Source organism: Perca flavescens, chromosome 9 (genome assembly GCF_004354835.1).
Source record: "Perca flavescens isolate YP-PL-M2 chromosome 9, PFLA_1.0, whole genome shotgun sequence".
Classification (NCBI taxonomy): domain Eukaryota; kingdom Metazoa; phylum Chordata; class Actinopteri; order Perciformes; family Percidae; genus Perca; species Perca flavescens.
The window spans coordinates 19,488,053-19,506,565 of NC_041339.1; the positions used below are offsets into that span (position 1 = coordinate 19,488,053).

The following is an 18,513-nucleotide window of genomic DNA, read 5'->3' on the forward strand; positions in this document are numbered from 1 at the left end:
CCATCATACAAAGCCTTTCTGTAAATTTTGACACATACAGTGTGATTGTCAGTTCACACAAAGTGCCAGAACCAGTTATCAAGTCATGCGAAATGACTTTAGATCAGGTGACTGATCTTTTCTCATGCAGGCTGTAGACTCACACATGCATGCTAAATATGACTCATGATATTAATGCCGGCACACACAGCAAGAGGTGGATGGACCTACAGGTAGGATTATTACATTGAGAGCTCATCCTTCTCCATAATAATCCAGAACAATGTGCAGAAAACTCAGAGCTGATAACTATTATGGAATGCCAGTCAATTTTAAAGGGAGTAGAAAATAGCCTTCTTTGTCAATGCATTTTCTTCTGAATTTATTGTTTGTTTGTTTTTTACATTATTTTAGATAGTTTTGGAAAGTCATACCTGTTTATGCATTTTAACTGGATATTGTCTATAGACTTTTATAACATGTGATAGTTGTATTTTAGCCTGTTCATGTTATTTGAATTGCTGTAACAATATTTTTATTCTGTCAGGTCTCTCTTGAAAAAAAGATTTTAATTCCAATGATAATTTCACCTGGTTAAATAAAGGGAAATCAAAATGAATGAAAAGTGTTTATAGTAGCCCATTAGATTTAATGTTGAATGTGTTTTGAGTTGAGCAGTGGTGGAAAGTAACTAAGTACATTTACTCAAGTACTGTACTTCAGCACAAACTTGAGTAGGCTAAAATGTGAGTAGCCTATTTCCATTTTTTTTGCAAATTTATATTTTTACTCCACTATATTTTAAATGTTGTACTTTTTACTCCACTGGGTTTGTCTGACAGTTTAGGCCTACTTTTCAGATTACTGTTTTTCATCTCCTTCCTGTCCTAGTGAAAACCACGTCTTTACATTTGTTGATTTTGAATGTTTGTGATAACCTGAAGGATGAAGTGTTCCTTTATGTGTTGAGAAAGTTCTCCTAAGATAAATGCAATATTTAGAAACCGTCTTGGATCAGACTCAGCATACTTTTACGTAAGTAGCCTAGTAGTTTTTATTTATGTTTAATGTCATTTTTGATGTCTTGATATTTAAATTGTAGTATGTTACAGCATGTTTAATCACTCTGTATTTACAGGGACCAAGTTATTTTTCTAGGAGACATTTGTTGCTTATTTAAATAGAAACGAGTATAACCCATAGATGTATTAGGTAAAAACTGAATAAATTTCTGCCAGATGGTCATCAGGGGGCACGGCATGCAGACATGCGCACTGACAGCGTCGATCCAGCCAATTTGAACAACTTCCTGGTCCGGGAAAATCTGACATTATCGCGATAGACAGCTTGTTCGTATGCAATTCAGCGGCAGGGGCCCAACGCTGGAATGCGAAACAATAAGTTATTTAGTCCAAACAAGTCATTGGCGAACCTCAGTGTACCATTTCGAAAATATCAGCTCTCCTCGGGACTCCGCTATGGTCCGAGACATGATGGAGACTCCTAACATATGGTAAGTTTTATAGAGCCGTTAGTGGCTAACCCTCGCTGATTTTAGCATGGCTAGCTAGCTAATCCATCAACACCCAGGCTTGTGACAGCTGACCAGCCAACAGGACCAAGCTACGCTTAGCATTAGCAAAGTTAGCTGGCAGGCAGTTGACGACTTAAGTTAATCTTGTTTAAACAGGTGACTTGTTTAGGGGGTTGTGTTGCTGAATTGGGTAACGTTACAGGTAACATCGGACAATCTCCCAGAAATGGTAATGCTGTTTCCTGTCGTAGCAACACATCACACCGGTGTGGTTGTTTATTTGAGTGATGCACAGAGGCTAACAGATGCTGAAAAGTAGCCGGCCGGCTGGCTAGCTATGGTATGTCGTCGTTGCTTGGTGCAACAGTATGGCTAAACAAACAACAACAGACTGAGAGGCACCTTGCTAGCACTCCTGTGCTAATGCGAATGAATACCAGTGACGCTTGCTTGTTTTCTCTTTGCTCGTGTGTTATGTTCCGGTTGTTCCTCCTCTCTTTCTTGGACACATCTCTTTGAAAACTTTAGGTCGACATGCCCCACAAAGACTATTTAATTGATGTGTTCGATTACTGCTGACACATTGGGTGTGTGGCAGAAATTTAGCAGGCCAACAATGCTAATACGATTATTGCGAACATTCCCATGGATTTGAGTTTTGTCTGTCATCTCTGCATCTTCAGGGGATGAGACGGGATCGATTATTTCAGCTTTCGCAGCATTGGGCTCGTTGACTCTCTGTGTTGGCTCAGGATGGCGCAGGGAGGGTCTCAGCCTGACTACCACATCCTGCAGGACCTCAAACAGCTCTTCCCAGAGATCCCAGAGGGGGTAGTGTCACAGTGCCTTCTGCAGGTACACACACAAACACACACACTCTGTTCTGACGGAAGCTTACACGGCTCATTTAGTATTCCTGTACATATTTAGAAAAGCTGTTGGAGAATGTTGTGCAATGTACACTTGGGTAGAAGGTTGTTTTGTTTTAGGATATCTCTCTATGTTTGCACTACCCGATTACCAACCGGTAGTATTATCCCTTATTACTGATCCACACTGAATGACTGACACTGTTCTCCTTTGCTGTCTCAGAACAACAATAACCTGGATCTATGCTGCCGCCTGCTGGCTCAGGAGAGTAACAGATACCTGTATGGGGAGTTCCATCACAGTCCAGAGGAGGGGCGATTAAATCGAAACCACATGCTACACATTAGCCTGGGATACCCAGGCTCAGAGGCAAGCAAGGCAAATGGAGGAGCAGCAGGAGTAGGATGCTCCCTTGTACACAGCACCAGTGACAGTCACATCGAACCCCAGAGGCCCAGCTACCCTGAGCCACTGTCAGCCCCTGCCACCATGGCCCCATCCCCGGGTTATAATCCTTTCTTCATGAATGATCAGAGCCGCTCGGCTAGCACTCCCACTCCTCCACCCACAATGCAGGGCATGTCTCCCACATACGCCCCTGTCCCACGTTACTCTATGAACCCTTTAACAGTCACGCTTTCGCAGCAAAGTATACCCAATGTTCCACAGGCTCTGCAGATCCCCCCAGGGCACTACGCAAACACCAACACCACCCTGTATATGAGACCCTCACCCTCCCAGAGCCCACAGCCGGCACCGTGGTCCTCTTCAGGGGTGCCTGTGTATCAGCATCAGCAGTCTCCCTACAGTACTCCCACATACGGCTCACCTTACAGCTCCCCGCAGCATCAGGTTCAGCCCCAACCACAGCCCCAGCCACAGCCCCAGCCACAACCCCAGCACCAGCAATATGTCTTTCTCCCTATTAGCTCCCCAACCGTTCCCAGCATGCCCTACCATCACCAGCAACAGCCCCAGGCACAGCCAGCTGTTTACAGGCCCTACCACCAAAAAAGCCTCAAGAACCAGATAGAGATTACCCTGGAGGGTCCACGACCTCGCAGCAACTCACCTGTGCACACCCCACATCCTCAGGGAGCACTTTACATGGCCACCAGCCCCTCGCCCAGCTCCCCCTCGAGGGGCATCACTATGACTGGACCTGCAGGCCCGGCATCCTTCCACCCTGGGATGTATCTGCAACATCCCAGCCCTGCGAGACCTCGGCCTGCCTCCTCTCCTCAACCGGGCCAGTCAGCATACACCTTTAAAATCAAAGTGTCCCCAGGAGGCCAGCCCCAGAGGCCACTCAGCTCACCTCCTGTTGCCGAAGCGGAGTCTCTTCTCAACATAGTAGACCAAGGGGAGCACAACGCTGCCCCTGCACCCATCCTGCCCATCTCCGCTCTGCCAGGGAACATTGTCAGTCAGTTTCAGCATATGCCCCGACGTTCAAGCTCAGGGTCTGATGACTATGCCTATACACAAGGTAGGGGATTCTTGTTTTTTTTTCTATTGCTCTGCAGTTTTGACTTTTTGTCAATACTGTTTTCCAGTTGGATTGACATTGGATGTGTGTTTGGGGCTGTGTTGTCTAAAATAAAGATGAGACTTTAGTCTGAGAATAGCTGACTTAATCTTAGAAGACTTTTCCTGTGGTGTGCATGAAACTGTTGTTGAGCAAAGTTTATAGATGCATATCATCTTAGATTTTGATGACTATTTTGTGTATTGGTGGACCAATCCTACCTTAATTGTCAGTAATCCTCACACTTTACGTTTAAAATTGAAATTTTTTTTGAAACTATGACGAAGTGTTTATTAAGTTATGAGAGCTTCAATTTGTAGTGTTTAGTGGCGAACTTGTTGGCATAGTTTGCTATCATATTTGAGACTTTCTCCCCAGACATATACATTTTGTAGTTTGTGGTATGTCAGTGTTTTATAACCTTTTTATGTCAGCGTTGGTATAGAGTCAAGCACTAAAGTGAGAAAAGGTTTTCTATAAAATTTTATTTTTCATTCTTGAATTTCAAGCATTTTGTTTTTGGTGTGTTTCCCTCCAGCTCTCCTGCTCCACCAGCGGGCCAGGATGGAGCGTCTAATGAAGGAGCTGCTACTGGAGAAGCAGAAACTAGAGAACCTGAAGGCCGATGTCAACAATATGGAATATGACGCCCTTCAAAGACGCTTTCGACGAGTCAACTCCTCCAGTCTTATACCCAGAGTAAGGACTAATTTTAATACTTTTTCACATGCACATAAAAGGTAATGTACAACAAATGTGTGCTGTACAACAAATGTGTGCTGTTCAAAAGGCAGAAAAATTATCAAATTGATCTTAAAAACAATCAAACTTTATTCCACTTAGTATTCCAATAATTGCTCTATTTTATCATACAAAGTGAAGTTAAAACAATTTCTGACGGCAAGACAAAGTTTAAACAGAGGGATGGGGAATATTTGGGGTTTGGGGTTTATTTTTGTCTACTCTAACTGGGTTGTGTGTTTGCGGCGGTTGCAGCCTGAAGAGATGACCCGATTGCGGAGTCTGAACAGACAGCTTCAGATTGATATCGACTGTACCCTGAAGGAGACAGATCTACTGCAGTCTAGAGGTACACACACACACACACACACACACACACACACACACACACACACACACACACACACACACACACACACACACACACACACACACACACACACACACACACACACACACACACACACACACAAATGCACATTCCTACACATAAGCCTTTGAAGTGTGTCTCTGATTTATTTGAAAGAATTGATCTTGAAAAAGCCAAGCCCAGAAGCAGACAGTGTTGGGTCCAAAGTGATGGATGAGGCTCCATCACACTGCATACAGATGCAGCGCTCAAAAATGACTGGCTGGTCCATGACAGGACACGGGTCGATCCAAGGTTGACCCTCATTGGTCCCATGCACAGTGTTTGGCTTGATCCTTGTTGATTACGTAATTAACAACAGAATTGCCTTAATATGCCCTGAATTACAGTGTAAATGGAAATGAGTTGCAGTGCTTTATATATTTACCAGGAGTGGTGTTTTTGGAAGGTGAAACAGTCTAACTGGCAGCAGGCTCATGAGTGTGACCAGTTTACTTGCAGTCAGCCCAGTGCCACTGAACATTTGGATTGTGGTCTTCCTAATGCCTTTTGGCAAACACTGGCCGATATGTCATGTATGCAGGGTCCAAAATTAACTTTTTGGTCTATCTGCTAGTGGTTGGTAAACCTGGAAAAAAATATATTTTTCAACCAGCCATGCATATGATAAAAATCAACACAAACAAAAGAGCAGGTTCTATTTGTTGAGTACCTGCAGCGAATGCTGCAGCTCAATATATTGGCGTTGCTGTCCTAAAAAGCCAATCTCTCCTCACCCCCTTAACTGTGAAATTTTATTTTAATCGTACTTCCACTGTGCTCTTCATTTTTCCTTTTAGGTTGGTCTACTCCGGCAATGTACGGCCACATACTTGCAGATTCTTTGTGGTTAGCGCAAAATTCTCCTCTGTGGTACCTGGCTTGATAAAGTAAGCCTAGCAACGGTGGACAACGAGGGTCAAAGCATTGTGATACAATAATTGACAGCCATACGTTGCATTTCGCCACCAGTGTGAAGAGTCGATGCAAAACAAAACGTGGTCAATCAACTAATGTTGTGGTGATGACCGTTTGTAGTGAAGTCCTATATCAGCAACCCACCAATGGCGGCTGACCTCATTTATTTTATTTTATTTGCCAACACACTGTAGAGTTCTACTCACATTTGGCGAGTGGCGGGTGCTAATTCTGGACCCTGCATGTATGCAAGTTGTTTTTAACACTGGCTTTCTCTTTGCCACTCTTCCATAAAGCTGCAAATGGTGAAGCACCTGGGCAGTAGTTGTTATTGTGTGTGTGTGTGTGTGTGTGTGTGTGTGTGTGTGTGTGTGTGTGTGTGTGTGTGTGTGTGTGTGTGTGTGTGTGTGTGTGTGTATTGTGTGTGTGTGTGTGTGTGTGTGTGTGTGTGTGTGTGTGTGTATGTCTCTCCTCTGAGCCTTTGAACACTGACTTCACTCACCAGTGCCCCTCTCACACTTTTGAGGATGGCCTACTCCGTCAATGAACTTTCAGCAAAAAAAGCTGCTGCAAAATAATTGTATTTTCTGGTCAGCCCCTAGGTTTGAACTTGCGCTTCTTGAGTGCATTGTATTTCATTCAATGTTAAAATGTTAAGTTAAAGTTTCAATGTAAATGTTACATATCTATTTATCACTGTTCCTGTTATCTAAGTAAACATTATTTTAACTTTGTTGGATTTTTATTTTTGGAGACTACGGTTATTTGGGGCTGTGACCAATTTTTTCAATAGCCAAAATTCACAGTTGTTTTAGAGAAGTCAAATGGACGGATGTTGACATAGGTCTCTGAAAAATGGTATTAATTGTGGTCATTGTTGTGACAAACAGCCACTGTAAAACAGTAATTTGTGTGAGTGATCTGTGCGGAGCCCAGCTTCACAAAGCAGCTTATTGAGCTAGAGAAATTCCATCCATCGTCATAGCGCCGCCGCAGGAAACTGCCGTGACCTAACGCGACACACACACACACAGAACGTGGAAGGTGTATTGTTGTTGCCACAGCCAGAAGACAAATTTAGTTTCAAAAGAAGCTGGAGGCAGCAAAAAAAAAAACAGCGCTGGCTAAACTATTTAATAACGGTGGGTTTGTTCAGGACACCCCCGTCTGGCGCTGGCAATGATGACGCAGTGATTAGTGCCGATTCTCTCCGACCAATCAGTAGTCTGCAGGTTTTCACGTCACCTTTTGGTATCGCCTCAGCTCGCTTGGAACCTCGACGGAGGTAATGCTAAAAAAAAGTACCTGTTAGCAGGTACCAGGGACTTTTTTCCTCTGCTTTGCAATGAATGAAGATGCTATAAAGCATAGTTCGGTCTGAACACGGCAGTCAGTCAAGAGGCTCAAAGAGAATAGCTGGAAACTGATCGGACTGATTGGAGCTCTGGTTGGGATGGACACTTCTAAACAAACGTCTGTATCTGGTTTCTGCTTTCCTCCACAGGGAAGTTTGATCCAGAAGCAATGAACAACTTTTATGACCACATTCAGCCCGGTCCAGTTGTGCCGCCCAAACCTGGAAAGAAAGGCGAGAATTTTTCAGCGCAGTTTTCAGAACATAAAAGTGAGTCCTAAGACATTTTCATGAGGATATGTAAAGAAGAGAGGAAAAATAGATGATCGATGTTCTACAGGGTAGAATATGAATGGGGGTTGCATCCTTGTCACCTTTTTCATCCCTGATGAGTTTGCATCCTGCATACAGTATTTTGTCTTACTTGATTTTGGTGAGTGTCAGTCTACACAAATGTGTTCACCTGAAAACTAGATGTGAAACCTTGTTATTTAGTGAATGCCTATGTCTATCAACGTTTATACTGAATGGTTGCTGCTTGAATGCATGTCTTGCACGTGTGTTGAGTGACTCGCGTGAATTAACAACCTTTTTCATGTGCTGCTTCTCTCCTCTGTTTTTGTTAGAAGTGGAGCAGGTCCCCAAGCCAGTGCCGGGGCCCCAGAGGGACGAGGACTTTGAAGGTGCCCAGTGGAACTGTGAAAGCTGCACCTTCCTCAACCACCCTGCACTCAATCGCTGTGAACAATGCGAGATGCCGCGCTACACCTGAGCTTAGCGCTGTGCTGTATTGCCCACCCCTGCCCTATGCCATGCCAATCCTTGGATAGTATAAGCCCCACTCCTCCAGAATCTGTCTAGAGGTCTTCCCCTGTCGATCAATATATAAGCCCCTCTTACCTGCTGAGGAAGAGCCACTATCCCTCTCTGCCCACTTGTCCTGCTCCCATCTACTACTCCTGTGCACTTTTGACTCTGAAAATTTTGAAATTGGAGGATGATTCTTATTCATGACAGTTGGAAACTCTTCTCATGGCAAAAGTATAAAAGAGGGCAGTGACATGACACACTGCGACTCTGGCAGTTGGTGGGTCGCAGCTTTGGAAAGGTTGAAGCAATTGAGGAGGAGGAGGAGCTACGGTTTACCTAGAGAACATTCCACGCAGAAACAGTGACTGCCCTGTTTACACAACCGCTCCCATTCCTGAACTCAAAATGGAGGCACTTCCACTTTAATCTAGGACCTGTAACTCCCTCTCTGACAGTGGAACAATGCAAGCAATGGTATATACATTCTGACTAATGCGAAATGTAGACTGTACACTGTATTAGGCTCTGTATTGGAGCTAATTTCACTGAAAGATGAACACTAAAGACATTTGCATAGGAGTATATTCCTGGTACTTTTATGCATATTGTGCCACCGTGTATTATGTGTTCAGAAGATGTTAATTTCCTGTGCAAATGCCTCAACTTGCTGTAGTTAATAAAGGAGCTGATTCTATGTGACTTTGCCATGCACAGCTGGCATGTCTGCATAGTTTTTTTTTTAATAATTCACAGATGCTCCTTTTTCCCACATGAACCAGCCATACTTTTTTATTTTTTCCAGTACATGTTTATTATGCAAGTAATCAAACCAGGGGGATTCAGAAATACACGCTCACTTTCACTAATGTTGCAAGATTAATTTGGAGAAGTTTTTAACCATGTGAGGTTTGAGAAGACAGGTATTACCATTGTAGGTCTTCTGCTGCCACAAGTCTTACCTCTTGTTGTCCCACTGTCCTTCAGGTTAGAAACTTTCCATTTCTGCCCATAGTCCTAACACTACTCATGCACGGCACATTTCACTCTAGCATCTCCTAAAGCAGTGGTTCCCAACCTTTTTTCCTTGGCGCCCCCCCTACTCATGTCTAAGAAAAGCTGAGCCCCCCCCCCCCCGAAACTGAAGTTACGGACACTCTCGAGATAGAGCCTTACCTTCTTTTTTGATACAGAGCAGTTATCAGCACTTTTACGTTTCGCCGCCGTGTTTAATTAAAAAAATAGTGATGCCGTGGCGGCAGGAAAAACGAGGATGATAGCAGCTACCAGCTGACCTGATGACAGCAAAGGTCCCAGGTTACGAGGTTTGGCCTACTAAGTAGCCTGCCTACAATTTGAAGCGAGAACAAAAATGTATAGTTTTATACAGACTTTTGTATACATTATATATTCTAGTGTATTATCATAATTTGTTTAAGATGTGCAAATATTTTTTTTTACCTCAACTTCAAACCAGATAAAGACTTGCGCACCCCCTGTGATCTTTGCCGCCCCCCTGAGGGGTGCCCGGAACCCAGGTTGGGAACCACTGTCCTAAAGTACGTCATCATGGACCTTAATTTAGATGCAAAAACTAAGTATACAGACTTTTTTCAATAACTACAATACTTTTTATGCTACAGCCTCTCCCTATCTGAAATGTGTATTCTTAAGGGTGCTTACTACACAGAGCATTCCCTACAGGGTAAGAAGATAGGAGGCATCACATGGGGAGGTGTGTGAGCACATGCTGGGTCGTATGATCATGTAGACATGCGCACACACTCAGCAGACATGGTCATTTGCCATCTTCTTTCCCACTGGTCTTCTTGTAATGCATATTACTTTATTAGGCTTATTGTGCATATATATGTACACTACAACCATTTTTTTATTATCAGAAAGCAGGTATAACTTGGGTTATGTTGCAGGTTTACATTAGCAGCCAAAGGTTTTTCCACTGTTTACATGTATGTGTGCTATTTATTAACCAGTAAATGTCCCTCTCACCAGTATGTAATAATTTGGAAGGTGGCTGTGGAATGTTTTTACTGTCTTAGGTAGCTTCTGTTTATAATCAGTATGTATCTATTACACTCTACTGGAGGAAGAAGGCTAAGCCAAGGTCCAGAGTACAGTATCTCTGGGGAAATGTAGCATTTCCTTAGGTGTGCCCTGTCTTCCTCACTTTGTCATCCTCGTGATATTACTTCAATAGGATATCTTCCTCCCTGGGTCCGTTACTTCCCTGATAGGCCCGAGTTTACCTCATTCTTTGCTCTGATTTGTTAAGTATTCCACCGAATCGTCCTGGTATGGGGTCAGTGAACCCATCTGTTCCCTCCAGATTTGCTGCCCAGATCTACTGGAGTTCCACTTAAAGGGGATGCAGAATTATCTGATTGCTGACATTATCAAATTCAAATTAAACTGGCTGGGTTGGATTTCTTTTTCCAAGCCAGGTTTACTGCCAAACCTTCTCAGAGAGCACAGGGCTTTGGTCCAATGAGTGAGGATAGTCTTTGAGACAACAAGTTCACAGTATCAAATGGAAGATGGATTTCCAGTCCTGAAACTAACAATAAGCGTTTGTATTTCCTGTTTTTTTAATCTGTGATTGTGAACTGGGTAAAAGACAGAAAGGTCCTATTACAGGAGAGGACACCGGGTGAAACAGAGTCTCAATTTCTCCTCTTGTGTCACATCATTTTAGTAGTAGTCTTCATAGTTCTTGGGGTTGAGGCAATAGAGGATGGCTCCTCCAAAAGAGAAGATGGTGGATCCCCAGGCCACGCCGTAGCCCCAGTTAAACTCATGGTACACCCTCAGACTGACTGTCTCTATGAACTTGATGGGGAACAGGACCAAGCTGCACACCTGGAGCACCACTGCAGAGGACAAGGGGAAAGAGAAAAGGTACTAATGTCAACATAAGTATGGTAAATACATAGAGATTTAAAGCAATGACTGACAATTTTACAAAAACTGGAACAAAGCACTCTGATCTCACCAATCACTCAAAATTGTATATTCAAACTGTTTTAGATTTAAGTGCCTTAGATCTTTCCCCTGACAGCTATAATGGATGTAGATCATTTTGGCAGCTGGACAGTCATTGTTTTGTATTTTTGGACTGTCCTTCAGCTCTTCCTTTTTTTTTTTTATTGCTACAGAATCTCTTTACATACCTGCAGAGAACAGCATGATAGCCACCGGCTTGTAGCAGCGACTCCTGGAGCCGGAGCACAGGGAGATCAGCGCCACAAGGAAGGAGATGAGGGTGAGGGCCGCCCCCCCCAACAGCAAGGCCAGTGTGGCAATCTGCCAGTCTGAGACAAACACACAGGGACAGAGAGGAGGGAGGGAGGAAAGGCATGAAATCACACAGAGATAGAGAGTGACATAGGTAGCTAAAACGAGGTTACTCTGGAGAGCCGTGTCTGCACTGTTAACAGGAGGAATAAAAAGACAGAGCCGTTCCCAGGCCATATTGGTGAGCCACGGTAACACCGCCATGCTCAATCTCAAGAGAAAAATGAATCCACCCACTAACATTTGTGGTGAATTACCACAGTGTAAACACAAACTATTTGTGGTTTGGAGGCTGAGACAACTCCGAGTGTATTCTGAGAAGCTGCTGATGGCTCATAATGTTTTGATTTCAGCCATAGCTAGTGGCAGAAGAAAAAGAAGAAGAATGAGAACCATGCAGTGAAACCTTGAACTGAGCACAGCAGTTTCTGGCTGACAAGGAACAAACAAATGCACAAACGCATGGCTACGCACGGATTTCAGCGCGTTCAGTAACGGATCCTGATGCTGCACATTGGCTTCAGTGAGGTGATTCACATAATGAGTATCCCTCCCAGCTCAGCAACATTCTCAGCATTTCATTCAGATTTACTCCAAAAAACACTCAACTGGAAATAACTGCCGTCTCAATCTCGCTTTCCTATCTTTGTTGGAATGCCAAAGTGGAAACAAAAAGGTGAACAGAATAAGAATGTGTAATGTATGTCAAAAAAAGGAAAAAACAGAGATTTTTGTTTGCTCTGTGCAAAGAAAAGAACACTATAGCAGAAGAGCGTGTTTTCTTTAGAGACTTAATTAGCCATGTGACGTTAACTGAGGATTGTTGGGAGACACTCTATGTTATTGTTAAGAGATTAAGGGTCCCTTTCGTAGTTTTGTGTACTTGTGGAAACAGGAGGTCTATTTGTAAACAGGCAGAGGATATTATGATGAGGTGTTTGATTACACAGGAGGAAATCATGTAAAGTACAGTGGGTGAAAAAAAATAACATCAAAGCATAAAGGGGGTCTGCATAAGTGATTGAATATTACAGTGGGTGGAAAAATGTATATTGAAATACTAGTTTAGAGTGTTTTGTTTTTTTTTTTTTTAATAAGTATACATGGTATTGTCTATTATGGAGTCCAGGAAATAAAAAAGATTAAGCGTTGCAGTTTTTCCTCTCTATTGAGTCAGAAAATCATTAAAACATTCACCAGCGGAGAGAAAGTGACGGAACATAAGCTGCTTAAAATACAGTTCCCACTCTTGTTGGAGGGAAACATTATTCCAGGGGCCAAGCAGCTGAAATATGAACAAACATTAACTACTTCTGACCAAATATGGCTCAGGATTTAGAGTTTAAAAATGGGCCTTGTCACCACAGGATGTTGGAAAGAGCCCACAAAAAGCAGAGCACCGGCTCCCTTCAGCCTCCAGCTTGCACAACAAGAGGCCCCCTTGGAGACTGACCTCTTGATTTTCTTTGCCGCTGCCTCACTGGTTTCCTATCAGCAAAGGGCCAGAGTAACTTGACCTGTAGTTGTCAAAGCATATCACTAGTGAGATATCTTCTCTCGGTCAGTTGGGTGCCGTCAGCGCGAAAGCCTTATCAGTGTGCCCATGAAAACAGCAGGAGGAAGAAAGTCATCTCATCTCATATTTGGAACAGACCCTGTACGCTGTGCAAGAAACACAGCCAGAGTCGGGGTGCTTAAAGGCTTTGACGAGCAGGAAGCGCCAAACTATTAATCTGAGCCCTGCATGATGACAGATGGAAAAGGAGATACAGTACACAAGATCCAATCTGAGCATTAATTATGGTCCCATGTGTGCATGTCAGGCGCTGCTGAAGTGTTAATTGAAAGAATCCTTCGGGGGCCCCAATTCTGTTTTTTTTTGTCTGAGACAATGGTGGAAGATCTGTGTCACAGAAAAGCCTTGAGTGTCTCTCTTGCTGTCAAACACACACTCCGTCACACTCTCTCAAGGCAGCAGGATGGAAAAGTTAAAGAAGGAAGATCGTTAACCAGGGGTCCCTGGTTCAAGACCTGATGAGCAAGATGCTGAACCTTTATAAGCTCTCTGTAACCAAAAGCTCTGACCTCCCTCAAAGACAAAACCGTCACCCAAAAACGGGATGGATAACGTGTTACATTATTAATATGCTTTGGCATCACTGCGTCTGACTGCGCTGGGCTCGCTCACACACTGGCTCCACATTTGTCCCCTCATCTCGCACCGACCTGGGATCCACACACTGCTCTTGCACGAGTGTTCCACATTCCTAGCCCTTGTAGAGTCTGTCTCTTTTATACGTGACCTCCGACCCTCTGCCCAAGTGTGTATGTGTTAGAGAGAAACTGAAAGATTGGAGTTACTATTTCTGTCGGTATATTTTAAACACTTCATAAGGCAATGAAGTCTCATCTGCTTTCTAATTCACACTGCATATTATTTTACCAGTAACACATAAGCACATATACATGAAGGCCTTGCAGAACAAGCTCAAAACATCTGAGCGGCCAGCTGGTGTTTCAAACTTAACAGGATTTATTGAATGCCCAGAGCATGACTCTGAGTAAATATTGGGGGGCTAGCAAGGGGGGGTAGAAAGTGATTACTGGGATTCAAATCAATAAGCCTAGCCAAGCACACGCCTGAGGAAATGGGCAGTTTGCTGTGTGCATTTACTTTGGTATGCTGCTGCTGCTGCTGCTGCTGAGAGCTGACACTGAGACTGCATGTCTTTATATGGCACCAAAGTGCACTTTGTCTGCGCTGACAGAGGAGGATCTGGGCCAGCATGACCCACAGTTACTCATCTCTCAGACAGAAAGAAAACATTTTGTCAGACTAACAAAAACACAATTCACTACTCAGCAGACAGGAGGAGGTCAGGCGCAGCAAAAAATTAAATATAAAAGCGCACGCAAACACACACACACACACACACACAAAGAAATGAAAGAAGCTGTAGTAAACCCACATTTTGCAGAATAAAGTTTAGATAACTTTTATACTGATAATAATCACTTTTGAGATAAATGACAATATTCAGTGCTAATCAGGCTATAGCAAGTCAGTGCGGACACAAGAAAAAACACGAAAAAGCAATACAACCCCACAAAAAGCCTTGCAGTGAACATACCTTTAAAAAGCTTTGAGCTTTTACTTCTTCTCATCCTTTTTAGGCTATAGTTTGTGGTGTTTGTACTGGACTGGATTATACTGTAAAGTGTTTCTGTTATTTTGTCCACCTTGCAATCCAGTGTAACCTTATACAGCAATACCACAATCTTTGGCCTAAAAAAGTGCCAGAGTTGAATCAGTCTCAATAAAAACAAATATTACAAATTGCAGGGCTGTATTAGATTTTGTCAGACATAAATAAATGTTTTCCTGAAGTCATGGTTGATTGTTGTTGAAGCTGTTCATATAACGGCCAATTCTCAACCACCTTTTTTATCCCTGAATGATCGGCTGTGATGGAAATATGAAATGCTTCCAGAAAAAAACCTTCATGGGGACTCCATAAAGAAGTGTCCTTAATAGAGGAAAATCAACATTTCTGGAGTGCTTCACTTGTTTCCCTGGTTACTAATCTTCAGACATCTGGATCTCTGGGGAGTTCTCTACTCTGAGTTGCCCTTGCTTCTTGGCCGGTGAAGAAACCCACACAAAGGCTCATTTTGTGAGTAACAAAAGGCCAAATGAAACCCCAGCTGGACCGCTCCTGGTCAGGCAAAATTCCCACATCATTCAGTGGTGCACTGGGCAAATGTTTCAGAAGAAAAGTTTACTAACCTAGATAGAAAAAGCAAATATGTCTTATTCATCAGACTTTGATACTCAAGGATAAACTTTTTCTACACTTATTTCCCACTTTGAAAGCAGTGATGTGCAGCCCATTGTTCACTATCTTATTTAATGTAAAAAAAAAAAGTTTAAATTAACCAGGCAATATCTCATTATAAAGTAATTAACATTTAGCACTCTCTTGGGTGATGTTGTATAATTCTCACCCACAGAACAGATTGGTTCAGCAGTGCTCTGTCTGCAGGGACCCTTTGTTATCCCTGAGTGCAGTGCATCTGACTCTGTCATTTGAATATGAATATGGGTGTCTGTCTGCAACCCGAAAATCTGCCATTTCAAGGGTGAAACCTCCCAAAAACTACAACAGGCCACTGGTTTAAAACTTCCAAAACAACATGGTGGCGCATCACCCCATCAGCTTCAATAAGTCAGTGTGTCTGGGCACATGAGCGTCTGTCTCACCGGTGGTCAGCGTGCTGTTGCAGGACCACTCCGCGGAGCTCACGGGCTTCCAGCAGGACACCCACATGGATAGGTAGTACTGGTCATCCGCCGTGACCCACGCCGGGCTCAACACGGCCCCGACATCCAGGCACAGGGCGAGAAAGACGCACACCAGTCCCACCAACTTCAGGGGCGTCAACGGCGACACCCGGACCTCCTCTGTGCCGCTCACGGATGAAGCCATATCTAAAGTATCTTACTCATTAAAACAAAAAGAAGAAGAACATGTGTGTTTTGGGGTCTGTCAAATCCGCAACATTAGTCAGGTTTAAGATGTGGTCGTTCCCCCCTTCCCGTGCCTTGTTGTGGGTAGCAGGATGGGGAGCTGCCGCTCACTCCAGCGTCGCGAAGAGACCAGCACTCTGCTCTGCTGACGGGACTGGATGCAGAACACTGAAATAGCTCGGTGCTGCACCTGCTGGGTCCTAGTGCCTAGAACTATCCGACATAATCAGCATCTCTCTCTCTCTCTCTCTCTCTCTCTCTCTCTCTCTCTCTCTCTCTCTCTCTCTCTCTCTCTCTCACACACACACATTTTTATTTTATTTAAAGAGTGCTTTATTGGCATGACAAGACATTGCTTATATTGCCAAAGCAGATAACATATAAATAAAAGGAAATTGACAATGACTGGCACAATACAAACTAGCTAGGCCCTATATACCATAAACACCAATGGTACAGCAAAATCATTACACACTTAACTTATCACATTGTTACAATTCATCACAAAGTTTTTTGTTTTTTTTATTGTTGCTGATTTGTTAGGAGTGGTGGTTTACTCCGGTGTGGTGTTTCCGTGGTCATCTCTTAATTTGTGGCTGGAGTCGACATAATTAGGTGCTATGCAGCAGTTTCAATTCTCGCCTAAAACAAATTTCAGTTTGTCACTGCCGGAAAGTGTCTCGAATTTTTTACACAGACTTTTAAATTTGGGGAAGAAGATTTGTCTACTTTATTTGTCACACTAGAGTAGAAAGTGCTGCTCTTTCAGTCTGTACCTGCTCAGAGTATATATCTCTCTCTCTCTCTTCACACTTTTAATAAATCACTGATGCAGTAAGAATAACAGAAAATAGAAGTCTGTGAGATCTGTGGCTTTGCATTGATGGTCGGTGGTGTATTTTGATTATGCTCCTTGACAACCACACTGATTAACACAATATAGGTGCTATGAAAGTGGATAACAACTTCTTTGTAGGGTTCTAAGTGCTGAACTGCAACTCTCAACTTCTTAACTCTAACAGTGACTAATGAATTAGCAAAGAAAGGAAAACACTTATCATTCAACACTTTTCACCTGTAAGAAATGTTTTTCTTCCTATCCTGCTGTCTGTTAGCTATTTTCAAAATGCCTTCTGGGAAATGAAGACAACACTTAATGACATGAAGTAGACGCAACTTGATGGGAAATCGGGGCACTCAAAGGAATAACTTGCCACAATCCATAACTGTACTATTATCTATTAATACTGATCATCACAAACTGACACTTTTCTTTTAATATTATTATTTATTATTTATTTTAATATATTATATATCACCCAGTCACATTATCCACTCTGGATGCAATTAAAATCTCTTGTTGACTACAATCGCATGCACAGACAAAACCTGCTTGATCAACTTTTTTATCTTTTTTGAAAACCTATTCTTAATTTCAAGGTGTAATATAACATACATTTTTCTCTGTCAAATGCTGTTTTAGAGGTTTTGCTGCTCTACTTTGTGGGAAGAAAATGTAAACCTATGTAATGTGGAAAATTGGCAAAATGCATCCACCAAATACAGCCAACACCAGGCAAAACATCCTGCTTTTCTCTTGCGACACACTTTACCCTATCTCTCATCAGGTTACACTTTGTTTAATCACACACACACACACACACACACACACCCTGTTTTGACGGAAGCTTACACAGCTCATTTTTTTCCTAATTTAACTTAGCCAATCCTTTGTCCTTAGGGAAGAATCTTGTAATTAATTCATATTGATTAACTCACAGACGCACAATGATACACACACACAAAAAATCACTCAGAGTTCAGAGCTGTGAATTCACAGCAGTTTTGATGTGTGTGTGTGTGTGTGTGTGTGTGTGTGTGTGTGTGTGTGTGTGTGTGTGTGTGTGTGTGTGTGTGTGTGTGTCTTTGAGTTACAGGAGTGTAGGTCAACTGTTCCTGGCAGCAAAGTCTTTCAACATCATTACTGATGATTACAGATTGCAATCAGTAGAGACTCAGTGAGTAAAAACAGGAACACACAAGTCAATACACACAGCCAAAATTGATAACTGTTGTCTCTCCCTCTGCCATCAATAAGTGGCTGGCAGTGCACCACAGCTGAATAATGTGAGCAAAAAAGGAGGAATGTGAGGCAAATACCACCAATACATATATTGTTTACTAATAAATAATGACAATTAATTGGAGTTGGATTATTTTCTCAGTCTTCAAGACCATGAAAATCACAACGGTTACACAAACTCAACATAATGATAGGTGATACTGTTTTTGCAGTCAATTCCTTTTTGAATGCATTTTACAGCTATCACAACTAACTAGGATTAGACATTCCACTTTTTACCATTCATTCCACTATGATTGATTGATATTGCTGCACTAAATGGCTAATACTAAAATATTTTTTAAAGTTGTTCTTTACAAGAACAGCAACAATTTTCACAATAATATCTAATCTAAAATATCAATGATTCATTTTATGTTCATATTACTGAGGACATGGGACTATCCTAGA

The 18,513-nt window shown here is 42.6% G+C and overlaps 2 protein-coding genes across 2 annotated transcripts; one reads left to right on the forward strand and one right to left on the reverse strand.

Annotated features, from left to right (window-relative positions):
- Window positions 1–1,228: 1,228 nt before the first annotated feature.
- Window positions 1,229–8,842, forward strand: tab3 (TGF-beta activated kinase 1 (MAP3K7) binding protein 3). Its single transcript, XM_028588342.1, has 7 exons — window positions 1,229–1,492; window positions 2,197–2,368; window positions 2,606–3,872; window positions 4,450–4,610; window positions 4,908–5,001; window positions 7,484–7,603; window positions 7,960–8,842. Exons 2-7 carry the CDS (start codon window positions 2,267–2,269, stop codon window positions 8,103–8,105), a joined length of 1,890 nt encoding a protein of 629 aa, XP_028444143.1. The 5' UTR covers window positions 1,229–1,492; window positions 2,197–2,266; the 3' UTR covers window positions 8,106–8,842.
- Window positions 8,843–9,938: 1,096 nt separating this feature from the next.
- On the reverse strand, window positions 9,939–16,119 carry tmem47 (transmembrane protein 47). The gene is made up of 4 exons (XM_028587684.1): window positions 16,041–16,119; window positions 15,714–15,950; window positions 11,329–11,469; window positions 9,939–11,028 (listed from the first exon to the last, which is right to left on the reverse strand). Exons 2-4 carry the CDS (start codon window positions 15,937–15,939, stop codon window positions 10,850–10,852), a joined length of 546 nt encoding a protein of 181 aa, XP_028443485.1. The 5' UTR covers window positions 15,940–15,950; window positions 16,041–16,119; the 3' UTR covers window positions 9,939–10,849.
- Window positions 16,120–18,513: the final 2,394 nt, after the last annotated feature.